General features: G+C 45.3%; 1 protein-coding gene across 3 annotated transcripts in view; it reads right to left on the bottom strand.

Moving 5' to 3' along the window:
• Positions 1-12,640: 12,640 nt before the first annotated feature.
• Positions 12,641-15,738, bottom strand: part of pdgfc (platelet derived growth factor c) — a 55,334-nt gene continuing 52,236 nt past the window's right edge. Inside the window, exons 6-7 of one of the 3 annotated variants that reach the window (XR_013133910.1) lie at positions 15,057-15,738; positions 12,641-15,018 (exon numbers count right to left, since the gene is read on the bottom strand). The exon at positions 15,057-15,738 is cut by the window's right edge and continues 2 nt beyond it. Coding sequence is in view for 1 of the 3 variants with exons in the window: in XM_077021137.1 (XP_076877252.1) it covers positions 15,621-15,738 (118 nt within the window). In the remaining 2 variants the exon portion in view is untranslated. The other 2 variants (XR_013133909.1, XM_077021137.1) reach the window with 2 other exon arrangements.

Genomic DNA, 15,738 nt, shown 5'->3' with positions numbered 1-15,738 from the left:
AATCAAGAACGAGCCAATTAAATCTTTTGAAATTTGTCTGCTGAACTCATTCATATAGTGGACTTGCTGCAACAAATTACATTAAACTATATAATAAACTTTAGTAGGCTCAATAGCAGCAATTTTGCATATGTACCTCGTTGATGTATTGAAAATGAAAAGTTTCTGATTTTGAGCATCACAGAAATGGCGCTTTTTATATGTCTGCCTTTCTTACGCCCATTCACGTGTTGCTTTGGGATGTTTGTCTTTTGTGATTCCCCTCGACGTCTCCTCACTCTGGGCTGTGTTCTGTTAGCTGCACCCTCAAAGTTCTCAAGGTACATCATCATTCATCAAATCTGAATCAGTTCGAATCAGACCTGACCAGATCAGACCACATCAGATAAGATCAGACGTGTGGGTGGTCAGCACCGCCACAGCGTTTCCCAGTAATGCACTGCAGTGTGGGCGGGGCATAATATCAAACTCCTCCCCTAGTTTCCCTCTTTTTAATAATGAAAAGTGCTTATCTAAAGGCACTTTGCAAGGGCGTGGGGGCCTGTTAAGACTCCCTGTGTTGCTGAGACCCTGCACAGTCAGCTGGTAGACACTGCTGCTGGGCGCGTGGTTGGATAAGGGCTGTTCCGAGCTGCTTGCTTGAATCTGAGTTAAAAGTCTTCACAGGAATCTGACTGGAATTTCAGCCCAGATGTTTTATATGGTTTGGTTCCTTTGATTCTAAATTAAATTCACAAATGGATGGAGTTCAGTGGAACACAAGTCCGTTGTGTTGATTTCAAAGGGAATCAGCAGACATTCCTATGCACACACACACACACACACACACACACACACACACACACACACACACACACACACACACACACACACACACACACACACACAGATCGGTGTACTCCCAGCAGTAGGGCCCAGTGGTGACCCATGCTCTGGGCTGCGTTCTCTTTGATCTGACAGGTCGTTGGCAGCTGCCTGCTCAGGTTGGCATGTCTGCTGGAAACTCACCTCAAGCCAGCTGCCACCCTCCCACAGTCTGGAGCCGGGATGGTAGTCAAGCCCCTCCGCACCTGCCTGGCACACGCAGCCGGTGAAAGGGAACGCCGTACCACTTAGAGAGCAGAAACACACACAGACATCTCAGCGGTCAGGGCGGTCAGGGCGGTCACGTGGTAGAAGTTTGAAGTGCTTATAAGATAGCATTTGTTCCTAATTGTGGTTCCTAATCAGGCCACTCCTGTCTCATATCCAGCAGGGGCTTGACAAGCTCAATGCATGCTGGGAGCAAAAAGGGGTCAGCTGAGTTTCAAAGCTCTGATGATTAGTTGGAAGTCTACTCACATCCTGCAAATCTTCATCTTCCCTTCTCCCTTCTTCTTCGTTCTCCCTGGCCTCCGTTCTCCTCCTCTCCTCTCCTCTCTCCTCATCTTCTCTCAGGTTTTTTCCTCACCTCTCCTCTTCTCTCTGGTTTACAGATGTTACATTGGCTTCCTCAGCCCACATGGCAGCTCACTACTTTTGCTTTTTCACCTCACGTTTTCTGGAGTGTTTGATTACAGATCTCAGCATGCCGTTCTCACGAGACATTTGTCCGATAAACAAAATATTACCAAAATTAAAATGAAGTACTGCATGTTAATGGTGTTTTATCCCAAATTGTTTTAGCATATTATAGCATATTATTATAATATTTTAATTTTTATCTCTTGGTGTAGCAACATTCTTTACAGAGTCCTGATTGGTCACATGCTGGTCATCTGACTGTTGAGGTTTGGTGTGCTCAGAGCAGCACAAAGTTAAATCAGCATGTGTATAAGATCAATGTTTTGAAAGAAGTAATCAAAATTGCATCAACCAAGACTGCATTGACCTTTCTGGGTGGTGTACATCAGCACATCATATTTGCTAACATGGTGCAGATGTGCATGGTCACTGCCAACCCACCTCTGACTGTCAGGTGTCACGAAGTAAAGGGGTGCTCGTGAGACTCTGATCTGCCCCCCCCCACGTACTCTCACAGAAGAACAAAGCTGTGGAATAGTGAACGGCTTCCCCCTTCTCGGAGACTTTTCCCTCGTCAGCTGTCCCTTGTCATCTCAACACTCCCTCTCTCTCTGCAGTATGATCTAGTGTGTCTGTGGTTCACTCTCGCCGCTCTGACAGCTCGGAAACAGCCCACTGTCCACTCCCCACTCATGGGGCTTCCCAGAACCTTCCTCACGGGACTCGCCACGGAGCCGAAGTTGCATCAGAGATTCGCTCGCTCTGATATCTCCTATCAAATGAGACTTTGAGGAGCAGAGGCCTGCAATAATCTCCCTGCACGGATGGTGGAGGAGAACACTTCTGAGGGTTGACAGAGAGGAAGAGGACAGAGAGGAAGAGGATAAGCTGTGCACAGCTTTGGTACACATTGACAAATGACACCCCCTCTGTCATTATTAACTGCTGATGTTTTTTTCTTTCAATTGAATTACATTTTGCCTTTTGGGTTAGAAAACAAATAATTTCTCTTCTCCTTACAATGTGGATGAAGTCAGAACCTGCAGAGCCTCCAGCAGGTGTTTTTTATGACACTGGTATTCAGTTGTTCCACCTACATTAGTCAGTAGCGGTGTGCCTCTGTCACTGGGAGCGATCTGCCATCGTGTTCAGCACACCGGCACCCGTCAGGATCATCAGTTGTTCAGAAATTCATACAGCATGTGTGCCTTTGTGGTCGAAACAGCTCAGCATGTCCTGCTACCAGCAGTCTCCATAAATCCTGTTGGAACGAGGCCGTTTTCTGTCTCTGAACGAGTGTCTGCTGTGAGGTTTGCCTGCCGGTGGAGGTCTTTCAGCAATCTGAGGACTATGTTTGTTTGCCCAGGATGGCTAGCAGCTTCAGGAAGGTCAGCGCGGGGCAGTGCGTTCACTGCAGACGACTCTCTGCAGCACTTTCTGGCCAGCGATCTCAGATAGCACTGGGTATGTCTCAGAGAACTTACAGGGATAGAAAAGAAGATGACAGCTTTGGGGAGGTTTTTCTATGTGGCATTGTTATGGAGAGACCTTTCTGGCTGCAAAGGACGCCAGCCGAAACCCAGATTGATTTTAGATAGCGACCAAAACAATGTTCCTAAAACAGAAGCCCCATTCACCGAGTGCGGATGGGTGGACAGCTAGAAGCCTACTGAAAAAGACAGTGCCAATGGAAAAAAGGAGAAAAGCTTAAATTACAACTTGTGCTGTTTTGTTGTCATAAAGTATCAAGTTCAAAACTTGATTGGGGTCTTCTGGAGAACATCTCAAAAAGAACAAACATTAATCATTTCAAAAGCACACTTTTACTATTGGAGACCACTAGACCACTTTGATAGAAGTTAGTTCCTACAGATGGGGAGATTTCAGTAAAAAAAACATCCAGATTTTGGTCATTCAGTTATGGTTTAGTTTCGCATGGTCAGATCAGAGCCTTCAAAAGCGCTTTTATGAGTACGTACTGAAAGACTTTGCTATGGAACATCATAGAATCAGGTGTACGGTGGAGTGTTGTCTGAGAGACTGCATTGGCCAGGAACAGCTGATGTCATACCTGCAAACCTTTGCAAACTATTTAGAAAATCTGATCTGATCAAAGTTTTCAGTGCTGAGCTCTGTGATCTGCGATCAAAGAACTCGGCAATGGCATAACCGGGCGTCATGAAATCCTTGAGACGCTGCTCTGATACGTACATCATTTTCGTAAGGATTGAAAGTGGACATGAAAGGATTCAGACCATCGGAGGCGGGGTTGACAGATACTTTGAGGAAAACTTTAGTGCTCTGCACGCAGCGTGAGTTCAGACCAATTCAAAGAGGCTTTGTGAGACTTTGTAACCTCTTAGCACGGAGTGAACCAGTGATTTAGGTCAATGGCATCCCAACATGTAGCCCTGCCCTCGAGACTCCAGTCCGTTTGGCTTGGACAGAGGCCATCTTAGTGAAGTCAAGCGCGTCACACCCAGCACAGACTCCCACAGAGAGGGAGATGACGGAGTGGAGTCTTTGGCCTCTAACCACAACCGTGAGCCTCATCGGAACGAAGCCCAACTTCGCCACCACGGAAGATGCTGTGTGTTGGAATCGCAGTGCCACAGCCCTGTTGAGGACGGAAAACACACAGAAGTGCAACGATAACTTCCAAACAGGGAGGGACGACAGTGTTAGTCACGGACATTCCTGCTGCCCTTGTGTGTTAAGGCTTTCAGAGTCCTGCCAGAATTGTGCAGAGAAAGTATGAACACACACACACACACACACACACACACACACACACACACACACACACCCGCACACACAAACTTTACATTCCTCATTTTCTCCTATCTCTAATTTCTCTGAATTTTCTCACTGCCATCTATGGTCTTTGTCCAACTCTTTGTCTCCCTCCCTAGCTCCCTCCTTCCCTAGCTCCCTCCTTCCCTCGTTCCCTCCCTCCCTTGCTCCCTCCCCCCTTTCTTTGTCATTTCATACTTACAGACACTGACAGGCACTGAGGAGGGACTTGTTGGCCAATTCATATCTTATGTGCTTTACCTTCCCCGTCTTTCACAATTCTCATGGTATGAACTTTTTTTTTCTTTCACTCTGTCCTATCTGTGTAATGGCATAATCTAAAAAAGGTGAACTTAGAGAGAGAGAGAGAGAGAGAGAGAGAGAGAGAGAGAGAGAGAGAGAGAGCACGTCCAGAGTGAGTCGTGCCCTGCACACAGTCTGAGCCAAAGCAAACAGACGTTTGCTTAAGCCTCACAGCCGCTGGGGGCTGAATGTGTTCACTGTGCTCCCTGCAAGCGCCTCCTGATCTGCGCCGATGTCTCGGCTAAATTCTCCAAAGGCTCACGTAGAAAACAGTGGAAGCATATGCTTTCTGAGACTCGACCTTACTTTGGTGTTGGGCATTAGTGGTTTCCGACATTTGTAAGTCTTTAGCCATTAATGAGAAGAGTGGTCCTGCCTGGAGTGTTTCTCTTACCCACGCAGAGCTGGTGACCACATCACTGAAGTAAATTAGAGGAACCGGGGACAGCCGGTAAAGCATTCTGAGGACACAGCAACTGGTGATATGGAAGGTCTTACATGTGGTCTGTGTCCCTGCATTCAGTCAGAGGTCAAGGAGAGGAGCAGAGGGGCGATGGTGGAGATGCAGACGTTAGGAAGGTCTGTGTCTACAGAGAAAGCCAGAGGACCAAACAAGGTTAAAGCTGAAAGCTGGGCTCACTGCGTGAGGCTCCCAAACTTCAGCGTGATGTTCAGCTGTAGGCTGGCAGATGTAGGGAAGGTTTGCTAAGGGGCTACAGGTTCCTCATGGTTTGGGCTGCTCGTAAGATAATTCCGGGTGAATTAGATGGTCAGCTTCAGAAGTTGCTTGTGTATAAGGATCAACAGGAAACTGACACTGATATGCAAGCAAGTGAAATAAAAAAGTCAAGAAGTGTACACAGATGGATGGATGGATGGATGGATGGATGGATGGATGGATGGATGGATGGATGGATGGATGGATGGATGGCAAAATTCACAAAATGGGAATGTGGAATGGAATTAAGAAGGTATTGTGAAGACACTGTGGAATAGAATAAGAATGGAATAGAAGAGGGAAGAGAGATGGGAATGAGACTCAGTGAGAAGAGAGATGAGAATGACTCAGTGAGAAGAGAGATGAGAATGCATCTCAATGAGAAGAGAGATGAGAATGAGACTCAGTGAGAAGAGAGATGAGAATGAGACTCAGTGTGAAGAGAGATGAGAATGAGACTCAGTGAGAAGAGAAATGAGAATGCATCTCAATGAGAAGAGAGATGAGAATGAGACTCAGTGAGAAGAGAGATGAGAATGACTCAGTGAGAAGGAGAATGGGAATGAGACTCAGTGAGAAGAGAGATGGGAATGAGACTCAGTGAGAAGAGAGATGAGAATGAGACTCAGTGAGAAGAGAAATGGGAATGAGACTCAGTGAGAAGAGAGATGAGAATGAGACTCAGTGAGAAGAGAGATGGGAATGAGACTCAGTGAGAAGAGAAATGAGAATGCATCTCAATGAGAAGAGAGATGAGAATGAGACTTAGTGAGAAGAGAGATGAGAATGAGACTCAGTGAGAAGAGAGTAGCAACTTCTATTCTCGCCTCCCTCCTCCTGCCATTCCAGTAATGCCTCACTAATATCTCAGGCTTCAGGCCACTGCGGATCTCGAGCAGGACAAAGGCTTGATTCAGTGCATTGGCCAAAATCAATAAAAGCTCTCATTGAGATGTCCTCTATAGAGTTCTCCGCATATCTCTGCTAAATGAAATTAGTTGTGTAAAAAAATAAAACAGCACAAAAGCATTTTCTTTGCCCTGATTGTGTCCTTGAGAAAAGAATAAAAACCTGTCTAACACAAATAACGAAGGCAACTGCTTTGAACCTTCTCACAGCTCTGAGTCTCTTCCTCTTCACTGGCGTTCTGTTCACATTTCACACTGTGCAGTGTTCTACGGTCTATTTACGACTTGTTGACTTAGTGAGCAGGCAGGCCGACTCATACATAAAGAAATCATTAATTCCCACTTCCTTAGTGTATTTGAACAGCATCTTTACAAGAGATTTATTCTCCCAGTTGGGCATGGAGGTGTGTGCACACACTTTGTAAAGTGGAAAAGATTTGACCCACTGCCCGACTGTGGACTAAAAGAGGTTTTTTGTCCGGCTGCTGTTCTAATGCCCAGAGTGAGCTGTGAGCTAGCATAAAAATCAGGCCAAAGGTGGGTTGGTGCATGGCATTATGGGAAATGTCAGAGAGGGGGATCCCCATGGTGATGGTCTGGGTGATGGTATGATAGGGGGATATACCAACAAGGCCAGAGTGGAGACTGAACTACAGAGAGGAAAAATCTCCTGAGGGAAAATAACTAAATGTGATTAGATCTCAATAATCACAGCGCGGCGCATGCAGACGCCTGTTTTATCTCTGTGTGAATGTGTTAAATATTAATACAAGCCACAAGGGCAGTCAGTCCTAGAATTCTGTGGCATGGAATATATGGTTCTTCTGAGAGCAGTGTGCACATCTTCACTGGTCGAAGAGAAAGGAAACGGTACAATCAAACCTTACACGGATATATAAACAAATAAACCTAGAAATATAACAGTAAGCCAAATATCTGCTGAATGTGTGTGTATGCGCATGTGTGTATGTGTGTGTGTGTGAGAGAGAGAGAGAGAGAGAGAGAGAGAGAGAGAGAGAGAGAGAGAGAGAGAGAGAGAGAAAGAGTGGGGGAGAGAGAGAGGATAGAGAGAGAGGAGAGAGAGAGAGAGAGAGAGAGAGGAGAGAGAGAGAGAGAGAGAGAGAGAGAGAGAGAGAGAGAGAAAGAGAGAGAAAGAAGGCTCCAGCCTAGTAGGGAGTTTGACAGGCTCATGTGTATGACCCCTCTGCCTCACTGTGCCATATGGAGAATGTGTGTTTGTGTGTGTCTATCAGGTCCGTGAGCAGCAGTGTGCCTCGTGCCAGATGTGATGTGGAAGCACTTAGAGACGGTTTCACGGTCAGAGAGTCCACACAAACCTGGCCCGGTCTCAGCTGCACGTGGGTGGCACTGGGTCTGCACCTGCAGTACACAGGCTGCTGAAACCACACAGACAGAAGATCGTCTCTCAATCTACTCTTCAACATGGTCGTGCTCCAAGCAGTGCGGCTGTTGGGGTGTACGACGAGGCCATGTTCAGACGTTCTGAACCAACGAGTTACATCGGCCCGTACTGCCGTAGCTGGGAGTCATCACACCATTCAATGTAGACCATTCAATTCAAATGCATCGCCCCATGAGGAGGGACATGGAGGGACACAGAGGGACGTAGAGGGACACAGAGGGACATAGAGGGACACGGTATGGTCCCCTTCTTCTCACTAGCGCAATGATGCCGAAGTCGTGCTGACCTAAAGCATTCAGTGCTTCAGCTAAGCTTCCCAGAGCCCTGAGAGCAAACAGAAGTGATCCAAGAGATCTCAAAGATGATGACCACCTTCAGCTAATATTACAGCCTGGATAAGGTGCTATCTGGATTATCTGTGGCACAGCAAGCTTCATGTCACACATCACGGAGGTACTACATTGAATTGAGGCACTCATTGACCTATTCTATTTCATGATACAATAAAAAACAAAAAAACATTCAGTGTAGTCATACTGGTTGGAAATCAAATCAGTGTTCAGTACAAATGACTCAAGAGCCTCCAGGGCCTCTTTTCCACTGTAGGGCCAAACTGTTCTGCAGAAAGACAGTAACCCGTCCAGCTGACACACATGAACAAGGTTCACTACAGAGTTCTTACAACCAGCACTCAGAAAGCTTCTCTCTGCCAGCCATGCTCAGACTTGCGAAACCGTTCATATAGGATTGTTTAATGCCACAGGGATTAACAGGGATTAACAGATTGGTTCAACGTAAACAGAGCGACGTTTGGTGTTGCCAGTATTTGGTATTTGGATATGTGCTGTGATATTTTGCACACATAAAAAGAAGCAGCAGGAACAGGAAACAACTCCAAATGATCAGTATGATCAGACACACACTGCTGTTCAGTGACATAATGGTGTCAAAATTACAGCCTGACAATATATTTATCTTTTAGGATTACTCGCTTATGGATTTATGAAATAACTGAAGTTTAGAAGACAGACCCCTGAATCCTCTCTCTCCTAGCACATACAGTGTCTGTTTGCCAGTGATGTTCTCTGTGATGAGACTTACATAACTGTGATGAGATCACATAACTTTCCTTTACCATCAGCAGTTCAGGCCTACTGCCCAAAACTTTAGTACAAAGTTCCAGAACCTTAGGACAGAGTTCCAGAACTCAAGGACAGAGTTCCAGAACTTCATGGCTGACCGCTGAGACTCCGGAAGTAAATTTCCTCCCCCGTTGCAATTTCACCTTCACATGTCAAACCAATAAAGTCTATTACCTGAACCCTGAATATGTGTGTGAGTGTAGAACATTGTTCAGAGACAGAAGGCTAATGGATGACAGCTATCGTCTCTCCTCCTCTGCCAAAATGGATGTGCGGCTCTCCAAGATAATCCTCCTTTGCTTTATGGTCCTCTCCGAGCTGCAGCGCAGTTATCGACTCGCACACGCACGCTCGCGCGCACATGCACGTGCACACACGTGCTCGCACACGCACGCTGGCGTAAGAGGTTGTTCCACGGTGTTGCAACATTGCGCAGGCTGAGATTTATGAGGCGCGATCACACGGCCAGGCTGAAACCGATGACCTTTGACCTCCTCCATGGTGAGCAGTATATTTTCTTTGTGACTGACAGCACTAGGCCGCATGAAAGGGAGCGAGAATGTTCGGGGTATGCCGAAACACGTCTAGGGTTCAGTCTGCCCGTATTCAGGTAATGTCTGTTTACCATGTCAGGTTCTGACCACAGGGTCCCTGCAGATCGGGTATTATACGGCTGACAGGCCATTCTCATCACTGTCAAAACTGGGGCACAGTTGTGGCTGTCGGGCTGGTACACGTGCGTCAGAGTCAGCGATGTCACCAGCGTAACTGCTGGGTTGAAGACGGCCTCCTATCCAGAAATACCCAGCCAGCAGTGACCATGTGGTCAGCACCAGACCACAGATGAACAGCTGGAGATACAGATGGATACATACAGATGCTCAGCAAAAGAAAGGTTATAGATTCTACAAGGTATTCAAGTATATTCTACAAGGTATAGTGTATTCAAGTATATCTCTAGTGGTCTCACAGGTCATTTCTTTATTTCATAAGCTCGATCACAATGTCTGTCATTCTCTATAATGCACACATGTATTCCACACATTAGAAACAGGAATATTTCTAATTTCTAACACAGCTGAAGGCACTAGATTTAGCTCAGCACACGGCCGAAGGCACTAGGTGTAGCTCAGCACACAGCCACTGTCTCTGCACCTCTCCACTCTCCGGATTGATTAGTCTCCGTGAGGTTTCTGGCCACTCCCAGAACCGTTGACAATTCTTAGAAAACCACAGCTCAAGCACCCTGTAATTAACGCGTAAGAGTGGGACGTCACCTCCTGCTCGCTACTGCCGACGTCCAATTAAAGATGCTGGTGATGGAGTTCCCAGGAAAATACGTTTCACAGACCCGCAGCCATAAATTTTCCCCTCGCTCGTCTACTGATGGGAGAGTGACATAAAACGTTCGGTGAGGGGATCTGAGAAAGACGCTGGTCCCGTAAAATATTGATTATGGGAGGAGAGTTCACCTCATGAATGGAGTCGTGAATCACAGAAAAGCTGTTTAACATGTAACCTTATACTATATATTCTCATTTTAATCTAGCAATTCTAGATTAGTTTGACCAGATGGCAGACCATTAAAAGATCTGACAAAGCATTTAATTTTAGTGAAGGTTTAATGCTCTGTGACCTCCAGTGACGTGTGATAAGACGTGGTCTTTTTGAACCTATTTAGTTCTGCGACTTACATACTTTTCTACTTTGCTCTACAAGGAACTACATGGCTGAAATTTGATATCACCATTCTGCAATAATGAAAATGCAAATCAAATGTCTTCACACTGTGCTGATGTGTAATATGGAGCAGGCGGCTGCCTCTGTTAGCTGCACAGAGCGGGAACCATCATGCAGACAGTTTGCACAATCAGAAACACAGGCGGCCGGGGTGGTTGCACGCTACCCTGTATCAAACAGGAAAGCACCCCGCGAAAAGGTCACAGCAAGACCAGATGGGAAACAGAGGTCTTTAAGAATAACAACCACGGCTCAGACACACTTAAGACCATTGTGAAGACCTTTGAAACACTGCTGCTCATGAGAACAACGTCTAATGAGTCTGGTCTTAACGTGCTAACGAGCTAGAGGGGTGTGTGATTAGTGGGCTGTGCCAGGGTGGAGTCAGAGGAACAATAGGCAGACTCAGAGAGACCTGATTGGTGGAGATCCTCCCCTGGTACGAATAACTAACGAGCATAGTGCAATTAAGGACTGTAAAGTTTCATTAGCCAATAAAATGTAGTTTACCAGTCACTGTCACCGTTGACAAAAAAAAAGGTGAATAGGTAAAGTTTTTGTTTGAAGATTTTGTATTCACAATAGCTTGGAGAATTTGGATAAGAACAACCATTTAGCCATTTAGGAAAAGGTGAGTAATATATTGGCTCTGTGAGCTGAATAATTCAAATATCTTCAGTCATCCATCAGCTGGTACTAAACGGTGAATTAGGAAGTTATTTCGCTGGATACATTTAATTCAGTATACTGCATGTGGACACTGGAAAATGTCATGGTAATTTGTTATGCCAAAATTATATTACATAATAGTAACTGAATGTAGATAAGCATTGTTATGGATAATTAGGGCTTTTTCATATTCTTAAAACAGCTACAGTTTTGGCAGTTAGTATAGTGGATTATAAATTTCCACAGGAGAAACTGCTGAGAAATATCCACACACACACACCATCATCATCAACAAAATCGTGAGCTGGTGTGTGTCTGTCAGGGGGGAGCATATGTGGGTCTAAACAACAGGTGCTCTCACTCTGCTGTCCGGCTCCTGGTTGATGAATGAGTCTCGGGGGAGAGCTCTCCCTTACCACATGCCGCCCTGTCTCAGCGGGTTGCTTTACGCCGACGACGTGTTCTCACTTTCACCCTGAACAACTCGATCCAGACGCTCCCTCCGCCATAATCGTATCCTCCGTTAGAGCTGGGCACCCTCGCCAAAGGATGAATGATCTGACTGGCTGCGCAGTGGAATGAATTGGTTCTTATGGTGTCAGGATACCATGATCAAAGTTGGAAGAGGCCCATCTCGAAGCATGGCATGAGACGAGATCATGAGATCAAAGAAGCCTGGGCAGAGATGGGCCATGTCTTGTGCGGGATGCTGTAGAGAGAAACATGAGAGAAACACAAGAGATTCAAGCCAAAACAAGGCCTTGCTACAACAGAGGTGTTTAAACCTACCCTTCAGGTCCAGAAAAACCCAGGACCAGATGTAGATTCAAGGTTCAGATTTGAAAACCACTGTGCTACAACGATCATATTTTCTGCATTTGTCACTCTTCACTAGAGAAACTTGCCTATTCATTTTGGAAAGATGATTTCGAGTCGAATGTCTGCCTGCATGCGAGGCCTTCTGGGTAATAACAGTCTGACAAATTCCAGCTGGCTAAGGTTGTTACAGCAGTGATTCCTGTGTGGTTAGCAGCTGGAGACCCCTGAGGATCCTGTAGTGTTTTCAACAAACCTCTCAACACATTCCATGGCTTCTCATACAATATCACACAATATCATTACCCCTTATGAAAAACCATATAAAGGTTTTTATTTGTTTACAAATGAGTGTAAATCAATCAATTGGAACTTATTTAGAACACAGAACGTATTTCAGTGTGGTACTGAGTAGCATATTTACATTCAGAGAAGAACCTTTGGCAGATCGATTAAACAAAATCCTAAATCTGTGTGGTCTTCACTTTCTTGCTTTACAACCACAATCCACCTTTAAAATTGTAACTTTATTCAGTATAATCCTAAAATAGGAGTTATTAATTGAGCATGATGTAAGCACCATAATTTCCCATTCATCCCAGGCTATTTTCACAATGAACGCAGCTTGTTGTCTGAACATGTTTAATACATTTGGGTGGAAGATCAATACAAAGAAATGATTCAAAAAACACAATCAAAAGAAGAAGAGTACAGAAGGAAAAGCATACATCACAAAACGATTATGTCCCATCAAACATGTATAACCATTCTGCACTTAGAGTAAATAATAGCAGTTGAGTGGAGGAGGAAAATAGGAGTGTGTGTAGGGATGTGTGTAGGGTTGTGTGTAGGGATGTGTGTAGGGTTGTGTGTAGGGATGTGTGTAGCAATGTGTGTAGGGTTGTGTGTAGGGATGTGTGTAGCGATGTGTGTAGGGATGTGTGTAAGGATGTGTGTAGGGATGTGTGTAGGTTTGTGTGTAGGGATGTGTGTAGGGATGTGTAGCAATGTGTGTAGGTTTGTGTGTAGGGATGTGTAGCGATGTGTGTAGGTTTGTGTGTAGGGATGTGTGTAGGTTTGTGTGTAGGGATGTGTGTAAGGATGTGTGTAGGGATGTGTAGGGATGTGTGTAGGGATGTGTGTAGGGATGTGTAGCAATGTGTGTAGGTTTGTGTGTAGGGATGTGTAGCGATGTGTGTAGGTTTGTGTGTAGGGATGTGTAGCGATGTGTGTAGGTTTGTGTCTAGGGATGTGTGTAAGGATGTGTGTAGGGATGTGTAGGGTTGTGTGTAGGGTTGTGTGTAGGGATGTGTGTAGGGATGTGTGTAGGGTTGTGTGTAGGGTTGTGTGTTGGGTTGTGTAGAGGTGTGTGTAGGTTTGTGTGTAGGGATGTGTGTAGGGATGTGTGTAGGGATCCTTTGTGTGTGTCGGTTTAAGTTCAAAAGGATTCCAGTGACTGAGAACAGGGATAAAATTCAGACCTGAGAGTTTGTTTTATCTATAAAGGTTAAAGGTTACACTGGCAACATGGGACATTAGTAGGGGGGGGGAAACACCCTTGACCATAAAATGTTTGCTTTGTATAAATACATATAAATACATCATGGACTTGTTCTTTACCACATGTATAACTTGAGTGATCATGAGTTATGCATGACTAATGTGTGTGACAGAGAGAGGTCTTCTTCACATCTGACTCTAAATCATGATGTGTGAATGTAACTGGAGGACAGATACTTAATCCCTCACCATCCTGCTCAGTGGGTCTGTACCTGTTCACCCATCCTGCTCAGTGGGTCTGTACCTGTTCACCCATCCTGCTCAGTGGGTCTGTACCTGTTCACCCATCCTGCTCAGTGGGTTTGTGCTTTTGGGGTTCACCCACCCTGCTCAGTGGGTTTGAACCTGTGGAAGGGAGGTGATGGTTTATGTCTTGGGATCCTACCACCATGTCTTTCACAGTGTTCTTTACAATGTCTGTGATAACCTCTGTAATGGAACAGGCACTAGCAGGTTTCTGCCTCTTTCACCATTTTAGTGTGTCAAACATTTTATTCAGAATTTCCAATTTGGCATTATCACCCAAACATGTAATGAAACCACAGCATGAAGATCTTACTTTCATATCTAGCCAAGACTGATGAATACAAAAGAAAGCACAGCCTGAAAGCGTGCAGACACCAGCAGAAAAGAACAACGGATGGTATAATAACTGCACAAAAGTCTATTTACAAGATCTGGGGTCGCATTTAAAATGCTATCTACAATAACAGAGCAGCGTGCGCTCCTGTCTTTTGACTCATCTCAGACAGCATTTTGAGACTGGATGAATGGAGAAAACACGTAACACCAACGCTGGTCATCCCAGTCCAGTTCCCTGCTGTCCTCAGGGCTCCTGTTTGAAACCGATGAAAAACGCTTTCATGTTTCAAATCTTTTAGACGATGTTTATGAAAAAACGTCAGAATAACACACAGAAGACGAGAGGAGAGATGTTAGCAGCACCCTCAACAGCTCTGCCTCCTCTCAAGACTGGATGGTTCTGTTCGTCTGCGACGTAATTAGGGACGGGATATGGGACTACTGTCTCAAGTCCGCACAAAGAGATTTCTGATATCCAAAGGCTTCTTCAACATGTGAGATCTTCTTAAAAGCTCCTGCAGTGCTTGGAGCTGGAGACTGATCCACGTCAGGATCAGCTGCTGGTGCAGAGGGACAAAAGAATCCCTTCTCACGCAGAGATTAATTAATTAATTAGTAATTAGCAAAAATCAGCTCCTCTCATAGCAAGCCTGGCCATCTCAGTCTTTCTCTTCTTTCATTTGTCTTTCATTCTCTCTCCATCTTTGTGTTTTATTATTTCTTTTCATCCTTCTCATTTTCTTCTGTTTGTTTATTTCTCTCTTTCTTTCTGCTCATAGTGAACACCCTACACAGACCAGGCGTCCTGGACAAACTCAACTTCAGCTTCAACCTCCTGCCCTGACACAGCTCTGCAGACATCTACACACACACACACACACACACACACACACACACACACACACACACACACACACACACACACACACACACACACACACACACACACACACACGTATTCACAAACAGACGCTAGCAAGCTGTGTGAGACTTTCCTTCTAAATGCTCAAAACTCTGATGAGACAGATGGAAAGTTCTTTATAAGTTATTACAGATGTGTGAGACCAGGAATACTGATGCTCTGGCTGAGATGAAGCTGAGATAAAGAGATCTCGGGGTTTCACTATATGGACATCTTGGAAAAAAATAGCCAGTCAGTAAGCAATGAATAAATACTTTCCAAGGGGAAATAGGGTCCATGGTTCCTTGGGTCACCTTGGGTAGACACAGGTGAGATTTAATCCAAGCCGGTTTCCTGGGTTAGATTTAATCCGGGCAGATCTCCTGTGTTAGATTTAGTCCCAGTTGTTCTTCTGGGTTAGATGTAATCTGAGCCGTTCTCTTGGGCTAGATTTAGTCTGAGTCATTCTCCTGGGTTACACTTAGTCCGAACTGTTCTCCTGGGTTAGATTTAATCCAAGTCGTTCTCCTGGGTTAGATTAAGTCCGAGTCGTTCTCCTGGGTTAGATTAAGTCCGAGTCGTTCTTGCACACACAGCTACACTCCTCATGGTGCTCCAGGGGAACGTCTGTCAGGGACTTCTGTGGCCCACGGCCACCCGATCTGGGCTTCAGCATTAGG

Source organism: Brachyhypopomus gauderio, chromosome 11 (assembly GCF_052324685.1).
Source record: "Brachyhypopomus gauderio isolate BG-103 chromosome 11, BGAUD_0.2, whole genome shotgun sequence".
Lineage (NCBI taxonomy): Eukaryota > Metazoa > Chordata > Actinopteri > Gymnotiformes > Hypopomidae > Brachyhypopomus > Brachyhypopomus gauderio.
This window is presented reverse-complemented; position numbering and strand designations above follow the sequence as displayed.